The sequence below is a fragment of the Corylus avellana genome, chromosome 9 (assembly GCF_965113065.1).
Source record: "Corylus avellana chromosome 9, dhCorAvel1.hap1.2, whole genome shotgun sequence".
In the NCBI taxonomy this organism is placed as follows: domain Eukaryota; kingdom Viridiplantae; phylum Streptophyta; class Magnoliopsida; order Fagales; family Betulaceae; genus Corylus; species Corylus avellana.
The window spans coordinates 4,258,800-4,272,985 of NC_142498.1; the positions used below are offsets into that span (position 1 = coordinate 4,258,800).

Below are 14,186 nucleotides of genomic sequence, written 5' to 3' on the forward strand. Positions count from 1 at the left end.
GAGATACTTAAAAACAGCCCAAGGTATTTAATAAAAAATAATAATAATAAATAAATAAAAAAGCACAAGGTCTCAGATGAAGACAAGAGTTAAGCCACGCGGCGCAAAGGTGGTCGAAAATTGGTGATCGGACGGCTGTTGACTGAAGCAAACTTGGTCCGGATGTCGTCATGGAACTCCGACTCCTGGGTGCGTACTTGGCATCCACGTGGCTCCGTGCTCGGCCCCACTCAAACGAACCACGTCTCCGCTCTTCATTATTTATTTATTCTTTTTATTTTTATTTTTCTTGGCAAACGCCCTTCGTTTCAGACGGCAATACATACACCTACCACGCGCCTCGGTGCACGCCACCACATATTTTGTTTATTGCGATTTGCGACCACCTATATTACATGTAGGAGAAGAAAAATGCCACGTACTTTTTTTTTTTTTTTGTATTAATATTTTTTGACAAGATAGTAAAAATTATTATTATTATTATAGAAATCTTAATAGTAATTCATTCAAAATTTAATAATAATTTTTAATGTCATGTAGTGACGAATTTAAGATCTTGTGTTTATAAGGGTGGGAAGCGGGACAAATAACTAATTAATATAATATTTAATATGGTCTCTTCAAGTAATGCTATACGTTGGACTCAAGTATTTATACCCAAAGGTGATGTGATTTATACCATTTAATCCATCACAAATTCTATTGCAATTTAAAAGTCGCATTATTTTTGGGGATAAGAGAAGAACATAAGTCCAGCGTAAAACATTACTTTGATTTACCAAAAAACCAACATAAATATATATATATTTTTTAATTCCAAACTCCCCTAAATAAAATATTTTGCATATCTAATTAATTGCTACTAATATTTAATTATCTATCAATGGTATACAATTATTTCGGAGTTATTTTCTTTGATACTAACGTCTAATACTAGGGCTGGCAATTTTGCCACAATCCGCGAATCCAACACAAACACGACACGAAGTTAACAGGTTTTGGTTTTGACCTAAACGAGTTCAAGTCATAATCAAGCCACTCGTTTAGTTTTCGTGTCTAACAAGTCACTCGGTTAAAAAAATTTAAAATTTAAAATTTAAAAACCCTAAACTAACGTTACTAACCTAACTGGTCCCCGTTTAGGAGTGCGATTTTAAAAATTATATTTTTAAAAATTGCTTTTTTAAAATAACTACTTTTTAAAATCGCAAAGCGTTTGGTAAAACATGTTAAGAAGTACTTTTTTTTTTTTTTTTTTTTTATCAATTAAGTGTTTTGATAACATTAGCATATAATTGTGGTTTCATGACCAAATAGGTAAATATCGTGCCAAATATTGTTTTAAGCGAAATCGTGATTTTGGTTTAAATTCGTACTTTTTCAAATAAGCACCCCTAGTCAACTTATAGAAATCGCGAATTTTTTCACGATTTTAAAATCACAATCACAAACATTCCAAAATTGCGATTTGGTTTAAAAACGCAGATTATTTTTTAAAAAACACACTCCCAAACGGACCCTCACTCTCTCTTACTGTCGCTCCACCGGCCGCTCTCTCTCACTGTCGCACCTCTCTCTCTAGCTACGCCTCTTTCTCCCTCTCTTCTCTTCACTGTTCGCTTGCTTGTGGAACAACAAGGAGCTTGGGTGATTATTTGTTGTCGATTTTTTTCCTGTAGTATTTTGATTATTTATTATGGATTATCATTCTTCTTCTTTGAGATGTTGACTCTTGCTATAATCTCTCTGGCAGTGACAAATTGACAATTTTAATCAATCTTGGACTGCAGCTGATCACATTTTGTGTGTGTTTCGAGTTATTTGTAAATATTTTTATTTTGAAAACAGATATCGAAAGAGAAAATGTAAATATTTTCATTTTGAGTTATCTGTAAAAAAATTTATTGAAAAGATATATCATTACGTTATTTTTCATGTTTTTCATTTAAACGTGTTGGGTCATGTTCGTGTATAAGTTAATCGGGTGGCAGATCACTACATATCGTAATCGTGTCGACCTGCCAATCCATTTTGTCAGTCCTATCTAATACCTTCTTTAATTTGCTAAAAAGGGTAAAATTATTCAAAATAATTTTTCATATTCTTACATATTCTAATATTTTCATGCTATGATAAAATCTTTATTGCTCTTTTGCAAAAAAAATTAAAAATTTAGAGCAAAAAAATTAAGTGGCCGTACAAGTTGAAGCGGCTGAAATGCCTCCACAGTGCCTCCACAAGAACGTGTCTTGAAGACATGAGAGACTTCAAGAGGGAGAGTTTCTGCCTCTTCTCCTTATTTTGTCATTTCTCAGGTCTAGAGAGGCATATAACGTTGAAAGATCGAGTGGATCAAATGCAAGAAGAAGAAGAAAATTAAAATCAGAATTCCCATTTAACGTTTGCTATTTATTTTCCTTTTACTTTATCTAAGCAAATGAAGAAAAATAAGGTGGAAGAGTAGGGGCGGAGGAGAAAGAATAAGGACTAAGGCTTAAAAAATCTCAATAATTATGAGCAACATTTTTTTTTTCCTAGGATTTTTGCAGGGGCGGGCGCCCCTACTTATATTCGCCATTGTTGTCATGTCAAGCAGTATGCACTTGAGAATGAGAGAGTGAGTGTGCGTAGAATTTCTCAATGCTAAAAATCAAACTCTCATCTCACTCTCTTGAAGTGATGTGTTATTGTCCAATTAGCTTTTAAATCAACTCTTGTAAAAAAATAGTAAATGACTGAGAAGAGAATGTAATTTTTAACATTTCTCAATAGCAGAAGGGTAGGCAAGTGGGGGCAATTGCCCTCCCTTCTCCAACCACCTAAATTTCAATTAGGCAAGCTTTTAAAATAGTGTGATTTGTTAGTTGCTTGCTCTAAATTATGGAGAGCGGCCAAATTATTTAACAAAACTTTATTCACCAAACAATATATATAGTAGGTGGAGAGCCAAACATGTTATACATTCACCAAGCATGCTCAATATATATATATAGTATATGGAGAGCCGCCTAAGTTTATTCCCAAAAATTTAAGTTAAGTTTTTGTTTTAACAGTGCGTTTTGGCTATTTTTGGCATTTTAGACCCTTAAAAGCATCTTTAATTTTTTTTACCAAACGAGTATTTTTTCTTCAAACGAACTTTTTGAGTGTTAAACGCATTTTTAGGCCCCTCAAACAAACACCCAAAGAGGCCTTAGAGTAATATTAGCAGTCTCACAAAAATAGTTAAAAGTACAATTTTTATTATTATTATTTTAACTACCTAATTTTTTAAAGCATCCCACTACCTTCTCTATTTTAACAATCAACTTTCATTATTCCATTTAAATATTATTTTTTAAAAAATTCTTTATTTTTTTTTAACTTTTATAATTTTGAATGTCTGTATTTTCCTAATTGTCATGTTTTTGAATATTTGTCTTATTTTAACATTAAAATTTTAAAATTTTTATTTTTCATAACGGTTATATTTTTGAAAATTTTGATGATGTGGAACCAGATGGACGATGACGGGGAGACTAGAAATGAAGAGATGCACTCGTGAGAAAATGGCGCTAAGCAAAATGGATGAGAAAAGGCAAAGAAAATGGAGGAGAGAAGCATGAGTGAGAAAAGGAAAAGAAAAGGAGGAAAGAAGAAAAAAAAAAAAAAAAGTTTTGAATATTTTTTAAGTATTTGGTGAGTAGTGACTAGTGAGTATTGTTCGCTCACTATTTTTTTTTTTTTTTTCTTTTGCAAAGTAGTGAGGCTACAAGAGAGGGTTTTATGGCTTTTTCATCAAATCACCTCACCAAAATAACAAAAAAATGGTTTTGGTGAGGCCGCTAAGAGCATTATCAGCCTCACCAAATTTTACACACCAAAATAATTAAAAGTATATTTTTCTCTATTTTAACTAGTCACTTTTTTAGAGTACCCTCAGCACCATCACTATTTTAGCAATCGATTTTTACTATTCTATTTAAATATTATTTGTCAAATATTTGTTTATTTTTTCACAAATTACTAAAGTACAAGAGAGACGAAAAATAAAGAGAGAGAGAGAGAGAAATTACTTGTTTATTCAATAAATGAGTAAATAGTACTCATTATTAATAGTACTCATTATTAAAAGTGAATACTATTCACTCACTAATTGAATAAAAAAATGTTTTTCTCTGCCCATTTTTCTTTTATGTTTCTCTCTTCCTTTAATAGTTAAATAAAGAATAAAAAAATATTTGAAAAAATATATTTAAATGGAATAAGAAAAATAATGCTCTTAAGTGATATTGGGCATTATTAGTAGCATCACCAAATTTTATTCGCCAAAATAATTAAAAGTACATTTTTCTATATTTTAACTACTCACTTTTTTAGAGCATCGAACAATCTCACTATTTTAACAATCAACATTTATTTTTCTATTTAAATATTATTTTTCAAATATTTCTTTATTCTTTTTCTACCTTTTTTCAAAGAATAATGAGTGAGAGAGAAAAGTTATATTATTTTTTATTTATTTTGTGAGTGAATAGTACTCACTAGATCAGGATCCCCCCAAATTTCTTCCAAATTTGAGATTATCTTATTATTAAATCATAGCCATGCTTTACATTTAACAATCTACAACGTGGAGGCGCCGCACAGCTGAGGGGGAGATCCCCCCTCCCCCCTTATTATTAAATCATAGCCATGCTTTACATTTAACAATCTACAACGTGGAGGCGCCGCACAGCTGGGGAGGGGGAGATCCCCCCTCCTCCCTTCCCGTTTGGTTCCCCCCCCCCCCCCCCCCCCCTCCTCCCTCTTCAATCCTTCCCCTCTCTCCCCTGATCTTCCCCCCTCTCTTCCCCGATTCCTTCCCCCCTCTCTTCCCCGATCTGTCTTTCTTTTCGGTTTGTTTTTCTTTATGCTTGTTTTTTCCTTTTTCTTGCTAGATGTTTCTTTTGGCACCTTTGTGGGTTTCACTTTTTGGGGATTCACTCAAACTTTTCCCCTAGTTTTTTGAGTGCACCACTAATCTTCTACGCGCCGCATTGCCGTTCACCGTCCTCTACCGGGTTTTTTCACACGTCCCCCACAGCGTCGAGCTTCCAACGCCCCCTTCGCATTTTTGTCCAACAAGTATGCGATCGGCTTTTCTTCTAGTTGCCGACATCCACCTAGTGTGCTCCTGTTTTTTGTTTTATTGGTTGTTTTGCTTTCCCTGTTTTTGGTTGTGTAGTGTTGTCTTGCTAATTATTGTTGTTTTTTTCCTTCTTCGTCATTTGCCTGTATTTCTTTTTGTTCGTAATAAGGCTCTGTCCTCTAATCTGCTCGCCTGATGTTTTGGTCCAGACCTTTAGGGTTGTGGATGTGAATGGAATCCTGGCTTTCAAGTTTTTGAGGAAGAGTATCGGCATGAGGTTTTTTCTAATCTCAGGGTCGAGGAATAAGAGCTACCTATGCATTAGCTTATGTCTGCATAGAGCAGATCTGCTGTTACAACTAAAGATTAGTCATGGGTTAGTGGATGTCTGGCGTCATAGATTGGACTTCAATATAAGATCTGTTTGTTTTTGCCCGCTATGATGTGTAATCATTTAGCTTCGGCTAGGATCTTGTTTGTAAGAGTTTTTATGCTCTTGATTTTCTATTAATGAGATCATATTGATTTTCCCTAAAAAAAAAAAAAAAATCTACAACGTGCCAATTGTCACACAAAATAAATACTAAAGTTAATGAAAATTTCTTTTCTCTCTCTAGTTCATTGAGGCATTAAAGTTTTATTAACTTTATCATTTAGTTTGTGTAACAGCTGACATGTTGTAAATTATTAGGTGTAAAGCATGTTTAAGATTTAATAATAAGAGAAGAGTAATGCTAGGTACTATCTTTTTATCTCCCTAAAATCCTCCTAAAGTTGGTGTGGCTTTCAAAATCACCATTGGATTAAAATTCAAATATGATTCATCTAAAATTTAATGGTAATGAGGCTCCTAGGAATGTTTTAGTATAGTGCATTCATTTTTTGTTATATTACAAAATTGATTATTATTGTAAAATCAATTAATATCTCATAATGAACATTCTCTTCTTTGAAATAAAGTATATGGTTCATGTGTGGCATATATTATTATAGGATAGAGAAAAATATTATTTCAAGAGTATTGAACAATTATAAACCATGACCCATTTCTTAATCCTTAATAAAATCATGGGGTGTATTGTATTTGTATGAAGTAATTCTACTACTTGCATTGCCATAGCTATTGCTTATTTTTCTTTCTAATTTCTTGACAACTCTTATACAAAGATCGGGATTTCATGAAATTTCTTGCCCAAAACGGGATCTCGGGTCTAAAAGTGCTCAGGCAAGTGGGTTTCGCACTCCCCTCTCTCATTTCCTACTCGAATTCTATGAAATTCGGGAAGAAAATTTATGGGAAGACAATTTGGGAAAGGAGGGTCACATGCTCAAACGAGTCCCTAGAGCGTGTGAAGTCAGTTTGAGAGAATGCGAGTGGGAGATGCCAAATTCCTGATGCTAATTGATCAACTAAAAAATTACAGTAGATTTAGACAGTATTTAATGTATCTTCTCTTTGCCCATTGCCTTTCTACAACACACCAAAGGCATCAGCAAAGCACCCCCTGCAGAGAGGCTGAGAAGAAAGGGCCTTGAGAAAGAGAACCAAATCCTTTCCTTAACATTCACGCCTCCATTAACACCCCTTCCTCTCTCTTTCTCTCTCTCTCTTTCTCTCTCTGACTGGTAAATTTACTCTTCCTCAGATTTTCTCTCTCCATCTCTCACTTCTCATAAAAACTCTGTTCCACTCTCTCTCTCTCTCTCTGCTTTTATATGCATTTAAAAGCCTCAGTCCCCAGGCACCACCCCTGATACCCTCAGAGTCTTTGGAGTTCCTCTCCCTTCCTATCCCTAACCACACTCCTCTCTCTTTAAATTCTCCTCCCCATCTTTCCTCAGCAGAAAACCTACAGGGGAGAAAGATAAAAGAAACAGAGCTTTTACATAGTCAAGAAACAGGGGAAGTAAAAAAAAGAAAGAAACAGAGCATTCTTTTTCTTTTCTTTTCTTGCGATTTTCCTACATGGGTTCTTGCAAAGAGAAAAGGGAAGAATCAGCCAAGTGTGTGTGGGTTAATGGGCCTATTATTGTAGGTGCTGGACCATCTGGTCTAGCTGCCTCTGCTTGCCTCTCTGAACATGGAGTACCTTCTGTGATTCTTGAGAGAAGCAACTGCATAGCTTCTCTATGGCAGAACAAAACCTACGACCGCCTCAAACTCCACCTCCCCAAACAATTCTGCGCCCTTCCATTACTAGGCTTCCCAGAAAATTTCCCGAAATACCCAACAAAAGATCAGTTCCTTTCATACATGGAATCCTATGCTTCCCACTTCTCAATCCACCCCCGGTTCAACCAGGCTGTCCAGACCGCCGAGTTCGATTCCTCTTGTGGGTTTTGGAGGGTCCGGACTCAAGACTTGGAGTACATTTCCCGGTGGTTTATCGTCGCCACCGGCGAGAATGCCGAGCCGGTCATACCGGAGATTGTTGGGATGGAGCGGTTCCGCGGCCCTGTTGTTCATACCAGCGCGTATAAGTCCGGCTCCGACTTCGCTAAACAGAAGGTTTTGGTCGTCGGCTGCGGCAATTCCGGCATGGAAATTAGCTTGGACCTCTGTAGACACAATGCTGTTCCTCATATGGTTGTTAGAAATACTGTAAGTAATTTTCTTTCTATAATATATATATATTTTTAAAATTTTTCGAATTCTTTTGAATTATATAAATTTATGGTATTTATATAAACAGGTGCATGTTCTTCCAAGAGAAATGTTTGGGTGCTCAACATTTGGCATAGTAACGGCTCTTCTCAAATGGCTTCCTCTAAGCCTAGTAGACAAATTCCTCCTCCTTGTGTCTAATCTCACCCTAGGCAACACAGACCAACTCGGCCTCCGCCGGCCGAAAACCGGTCCAATTGAGCTCAAAAACGTCACCGGGAAGACCCCCGTCCTCGATGTCGGGGCTCTCTCCCAAATCAAATCCGGCAAAATCAAGGTAAATACGCAACATTGTCACGTTACTGTATAACAGTGGTATAACAGCATTTTATTATGGGTCATAGAGCTGATTTTGGTGGGGTTTTTTTTTCCAGGTGATGGAAGGGGTGAAGGAGATAACAAGAAATGGAGCAAGATTTATGGATGGACAAGAGAAGGAGTTCGATTCAATAATCTTAGCAACAGGGTACAAAAGCAATGTGCCCAGTTGGCTCAAGGTAATACATGAGAGTAGTTGCTGCACCTTTTTAGTTTTACTTGTATCGTGTTATGCCATCACCTATCACTTTCCTTGGACTCATGCACACAGCAGCCAAAAACCTACAAATCTCTTCTTTTCTCCATGCAAAAAGGAATAAAATCTCTTTGGGGTGTTTGGGTTTTCCCACTTTTCAGACACACACACACATATATACATTTATTTATTTTGTTTTCTAACATATATTTACTTGTCGGGTTTTATGTATCATGAACAAATGTTTGTGCTCTTTATGGGGTTTTAGATTTTGCAAAAAGCTAACCTACAAGAAAGTGCTGCCTTTTTACTCTGTTTCTGGTCTGCAGAGAAGCTACTTGTGTTCCTGGTTTTTTAACTTTTCACTTCGGAAAATTTTTCATTTGAGAATTATAATTATAAAATAGTTTTTTGTTTTTTGTTTTTTTTTTTCAAATTAATATTGTTTCGTGCATTATTAGCGGACTTTCGGACAAAATTTCCGTTAAATAAAAAAGAATAATAAATAAAAGAAAATTCTTCCGATTCAATCCGAAAAATAATAATACACATGAAAAAAAAGCACATGTATTTTGGACTTATATTCTATTACTATTTTACTATACTGTGATGACGTCAGCATAGAATATTTATTACAAATTAATTAATTTTTTTTTTTTTTTAAGGGGAGAGACAATTAATGGTTTTATTTTTGAATCTCAGGGGTGTGATTTCTTCACAAAGGATGGAATGCCGAAAACGCCCTTTCCTGACGGTTGGAAAGGAGAAAACGGGTTGTATACAGTGGGGTTCACGAGAAGAGGCCTCCTCGGGACGGCCTCTGACGCCGTTAAAATTGCTAACGACATCGCTGACCAATGGAGGACGACGAGGGACTGTAGGACTTACCGTAATTCCCATATTATCCTTCTGAAAATAAATTGTAGAGAGAGAGAGAGAGAGTGAGAGAGACATTGGCTTTAATTTTTCGGGGGTTTAGGGTTTTTCTTCACTTTAATTTGTCGGGACTTGTAAATGCGTCAATTTTGCACATCTTCTTCCTTCTCTTGTCAAGATGTTGGTTAGTTTGTGTAAATGCAATTTTTATTATTAGAATGCCTTCTTTCTTCTTCTTCTTCTTGTTCTTCTTCTACATTTTGCAATATTTTGTATTACTTTTTAATAAGGATCCAATCATTCTAAAGGGTATGGTTGTATCTACCACGTTATCACGTCGGTACTACCAGATAAAAATATAATTTTTAATATTATTTATGGAGAATAACATCAATTAAGTTATGATGTAAATTGAGTGTTTTGTACTAACGAACACCTAAACTTGAAACGTCAAAAACTAATATAACTTTTCACATTAGATAAACTTTTTTTTTTTTCTCTTGACAAAATGCATCATAGACAAGAGCACTTGAGCTATTGTCTTAGTTGGTTTTGGAGACTTCAATAATAGAGGCTCGGAGTTCGGTGGTGGGTGTAGGGTTAGAATGAATAAAAAAGTTCATGTGATTAATTTGAATTAAAGATACAATGCTTTTTATCTCTGTTGTATTTGGCATTTTTACATTATGTGTCAAATTTTTATTGAAGATTGTTGGGATTTTACACCATATCGTGATAGAAGGGACTTTCAAATTCATTTTATACTGGACAAAGCTTTTCATTTCCTTCGATCTAGTTTTGAAGTGTTGATAGACAATTCGAGCAATAAATTTGAGAATTAATATTTGGCTCAAGTGTCCAAATAAAATAGAAATGTTATTTTGTATTTTCTTATCTTGCTCTATTGACATAGTACTGTCAACTTGCCACTGGATTTTTTTATTTTTTATTTTTTTTATTTCTCATTTTTTATTAAGATTGATCTAACGATGAATTGAAAATGACACATCAGCAGATAAAAATGCAAAAAAGACAAGAGAATACAGAATAGCACATCTCAATAAATTTTGGGTTGTCCTCTTATTTGCTTGGACAAACAAATTGCTTGAAAGTTGAATTTAGATCAGAATTCGTGACTTTAATTTTAAATGTATTTAAATAATACATATGAAAATCATGTGTTTTAAGGATAAATATGAATTTTTCAAACCCAGTTCAAAAAAAAAAAAAAAAATCAAAATTAGATTGATGAGAAAAGTTAATATCTTTTTATAATGGGATGATAATTGTTAGTTCAACAACTTCCCATTTGTCCCAATTTAAGCTAGATTGACTGAAATAAGTCTGTTTGTAAAGGTTAATAAATGTTCAATGAACCTGTAATGAGAAAAAAATAAAAAGAAATAGCCAAATTTGACTGGGAACATATAAAATAGACATAGAGTTAGATAAACTTATTTCAAACAATTTCCTTTCAGGATATTTGGGTTCCACGTGCCTTTACAGTTGGCCATTTAAACATGATTTTATCTCCACTGCTATTTTTCTTGCTCACTGTGCTGTCAGCCTTTTCTTCCACCACCATCAAATCAATGAGCTCCTGTTCCTCCGTTCAACTGTTGTCAATTTTATTTTTACCACAATAAAAATGGTGGAGCTTTTGCAATCTTACTTTAATTTAATTTTCAAATTTATGTGATTGAAGATTTTATTTTATTTTTAATATAAATAAGTGTCACTTCAATTGTCATCTATTATTTTATATTTTAATAGTTGATATAATTATTATTATATAAATTGTCGTATCAATTTATTAATGTATTATAAATATTAGTAAAAGAGCATGTTTAGAATTACGTTTGAAAAATAAAACTTTAAAGTCAAAAAGAGTTTTTGAGCAAAAGTTTTATTTTAAGCTTTTGCTAAAAATGTTTTTTTTTTTTTTTTGTTATTTTTACGTTTTTTGGACCCTCAAAAGTGCTTTTAATTTTTTTACCAAACAAATATTTTTTTCTTCGAACAGATTTTTTGAATTTTAAAAACACTTTTAGACCCCTCAAACGCAATCCCAAACATGTCATTAAATAAGCTATAGTAAAAATTGTTGTAGCCTTAAAGGTACATCTCTTATCTATTTTATTAAAAGGGAAATTATATATAAAATCCTTAGGTAAACGCGTTTTTTTAAAAAACTCTCTGGGTATTTTTTTCGGAAATTTAGTCCCTGGGTAACTCGAAACTATAAGAAAACTCCCTACCGTCAATTTTTGTTGACTTCCGTTAGCCTACTCAAAACTCACCGTTTTATCTGATTAAAATATTATTATTTTTTTTATTAATTTAATTTTAAAAATTCAATCTTAAAAAAAAAACCCCATTCTCCACCAAATCGAAAGCGCTCAAGACCGATAAGCTTGCGCCAAGGCTGTGCCCTGTTAATGTGACGCTTATCTTCTCATCTTTGTATTGCTGTATCAACCCTTTGATCTTGCTTAAAATCTGTGTTCTTGCACTGATCTTTGTGAAGGGTGAGTTGGGGTCGTCTGAGGTGTAAATAGTAAGCCAGTCGTTCATGACTTTTGGAACCTTTTTATTATCACCATCGCTATCACTACTGCTACTACCATCATCGCCATCGCCAAATTCAGCACGCGCATTTGGACGAATCAATTGCATGGCAGATTTGAGGTCAGCGTCTAACACATCAACCCACTCGTAGCTCCTTGTCGTCCCGCGCCACACGACATGTATTTCGCGTCGGCCCAGGGCGCGGCTGACGTCGTCGTTAGTGACGGCGATGTAGCCAATCCAGTTGGACTCACGGTCCCAGGACTCGCGCGACTGCGAGTGGAGAAGAAGGGCTTCAGGGTGGCCGACTTTGGCGGTGGCGTAGAGGAAGGACACGACTTGGTAGTCGGAGGCGGCGTCGAACATGACTTTGTGGAAGAATGAGGCCTTTCCATAGCGACTGGAGCCGCAGTACTTGGAGTTCTGGTCGTTGTTGAATGCGTCGTAGGTGGCCTAGCAGAGGTCGCCGCAGCGGAGGATGAGCTGGCGGAGGGAGAGGTCGAGGGGGTCTAGAAGGCCTTCCCAGTTATTGCTGCCGAGGAGTTGAGACCATTTTGTTGATTCGGCTGCTTCGGTTGCTGGGTTCATCGTCACGGCGGGGGCGTGTTTGGGGGGTGGCCATAGGATTGGGGGTTGGGGGGGGGGGGGGGGGTGGCCAGGGGTGGCACCGCCACCCCTGGCCACCCTTCAAATTTTTTTTTTTTTTTTTTTTTTTTTTTTGAAGATTGAATTTTTTAAATTAAATTAAATAATATTTTAATCAGATAAAACGGTGAGTTTTGAGTAGACTAACGGAAGTCAACAAAAATTGACGGTAGGGAGTTTTCTTATAGTTTCGAGTTACCTAGGGACTAAATTTCCGAAAAAAAATACCCAGGGAGTTTTTTAAAAAAGCGCGTTTACCTAAGGATTTTATATATAATTTCCCTTATTAAAATGATCAATGTAGATTCTTTAAGAGAAATGTTATTTCATATTCTTTAGTAAATTTTCATTCATCTTTTGTTCAAATTAACTATCGGATTTATAGTGTGGGTCTTATAAATTTAATGGTTAATTTGAAAATAAAAAATTGAATTGAAATTGATGGAAGATGTATAGCATAATACAAAATAGTATTTCTCTTCTCGGAAATAAAAAGTGAGATTTAGTGTATTTTTCATATAGCGGTTCTTTAAAATAGAAAAAGTAAAATTTGAAGAAAACTTTAGATGATTCCATGTGGATTCTCTAAAAGCAATTGTGAGAAAATAGTATTGTTATTTGTGTGTCTTGCTTGTTGATTATTTACTTGAATTAAGCAAAAAAATGAAGAAGAAGAAGAAGAAGAGAGATATGCACTAAAATTGATCCAATTGCTGGCATAAAGATGTAAAAAGGGCATCACAATCATGCTATTTAGATGAGGAATGCTATACATCACCCCACTCCCATCTCTCTCCCATTTTCATCATATCTCTCAAAAGTTTGTATAGCGTGGTTGTTCATAGTTGAGGCATGGAGATTAATTTTTTTGGTTGATAAGACCACACCATATTAACTTTGAGAGATGAATGATGATGAATATATATAATTACTTAATTGAAATATTTATAGTTTAACTAATTTCTCAAAAAATTTCACACTTTGTTTTACCATTGGAATAGAGAAAAATGATAGGATTTTCATTGAATAAATAAATAAATAAGGCCTTTTCTTAATGAATATTATGCATTCTTAGAATGTGACCATCTCTATTTCAAATGAAATTAATAGTATTTTTTAAAAAACTTATAAAGGCATTATGATACTCTCCAGTTTCGATTTAAAGTTCGTGCATTTAATAGTATACATTATATCAATATTGACACGTCTTTTAAAAAATTAAATATATATTATCTTATACAACATTAGATGTACCAACTTTAAAGAATAATGTTAGGGACCATCATTTTATCATCTTTTTATCCTCCTAAAGCTAATGTGACTTTTAAAATCACCATTAAATTTTTGATGAATCATACTTAAATTTTGATCTAATAGTAATTTTAAAAGTCACATTAATTATAAAATGATAAAAAAAAATGATGAAAAGATCGTTCCTACCGTTACTCAACTTTAAATCATATCTAAAGAATAGATAGTATTTTATAAATGAAAATGGATAGTATCCGACAACAACAAATTTAGCATTTATTGTCAAGTCAACTTTTTTACACAAATATTAAGGGAGAAGCACCAAATCTATCTAGAATTTCTGCAGAACGAAAAAGTGTTTTCAATTATTATATTGTTTTCCAAAAAAAAATGTAAATAAATATAGTGGAATGCTATGGGCTATGCTTTTTTTTTTTTAAGTATTCTTATCATCTTACGTGGATATTGTTTTCTAAAAAAATAGAAGAAATTTTTTTTACCACACTTGTCCCTTATATTTTCTTTAGAAATCAATATCTACGTAAGATCCGCAGAAC

The 14,186-nt window shown here is 34.3% G+C and overlaps 1 protein-coding gene and 1 pseudogene across 1 annotated transcript; one reads left to right on the forward strand and one right to left on the reverse strand.

Moving 5' to 3' along the window:
* Positions 1–6,605: 6,605 nt before the first annotated feature.
* YUC1 (Flavin-binding monooxygenase family protein) lies at positions 6,606–9,397 on the forward strand. Its single transcript, XM_059603882.2, has 4 exons — positions 6,606–7,712; positions 7,804–8,052; positions 8,150–8,272; positions 8,992–9,397. Exons 1-4 carry the CDS (start codon positions 7,077–7,079, stop codon positions 9,232–9,234), a joined length of 1,251 nt encoding a protein of 416 aa, XP_059459865.1. The 5' UTR covers positions 6,606–7,076; the 3' UTR covers positions 9,235–9,397.
* Positions 9,398–10,533: 1,136 nt separating this feature from the next.
* On the reverse strand, positions 10,534–12,321 carry LOC132170231 (phospholipase A1-IIdelta pseudogene; annotated as a pseudogene).
* Positions 12,322–14,186: the final 1,865 nt, after the last annotated feature.

What these genes read in the sequence shown, in the direction of transcription:
- YUC1 (XM_059603882.2), top strand. Translation starts at nt 7,077, where the DNA reads ATGGGTTCTTGCAAAGAGAAAAGGGAAGAATCAGCCAAGTGTGTGTGG. An exon ending in ATATGGTTGTTAGAAATACT is followed by an intron (nt 7,713 to 7,803) that starts GTAAGTAATTTT and finishes TTATATAAACAG; the next exon opens with GTGCATGTTCTTCCAAGAGA. An exon ending in ATGTGCCCAGTTGGCTCAAG is followed by an intron (nt 8,273 to 8,991) that starts GTAATACATGAG and finishes TTTGAATCTCAG; the next exon opens with GGGTGTGATTTCTTCACAAA.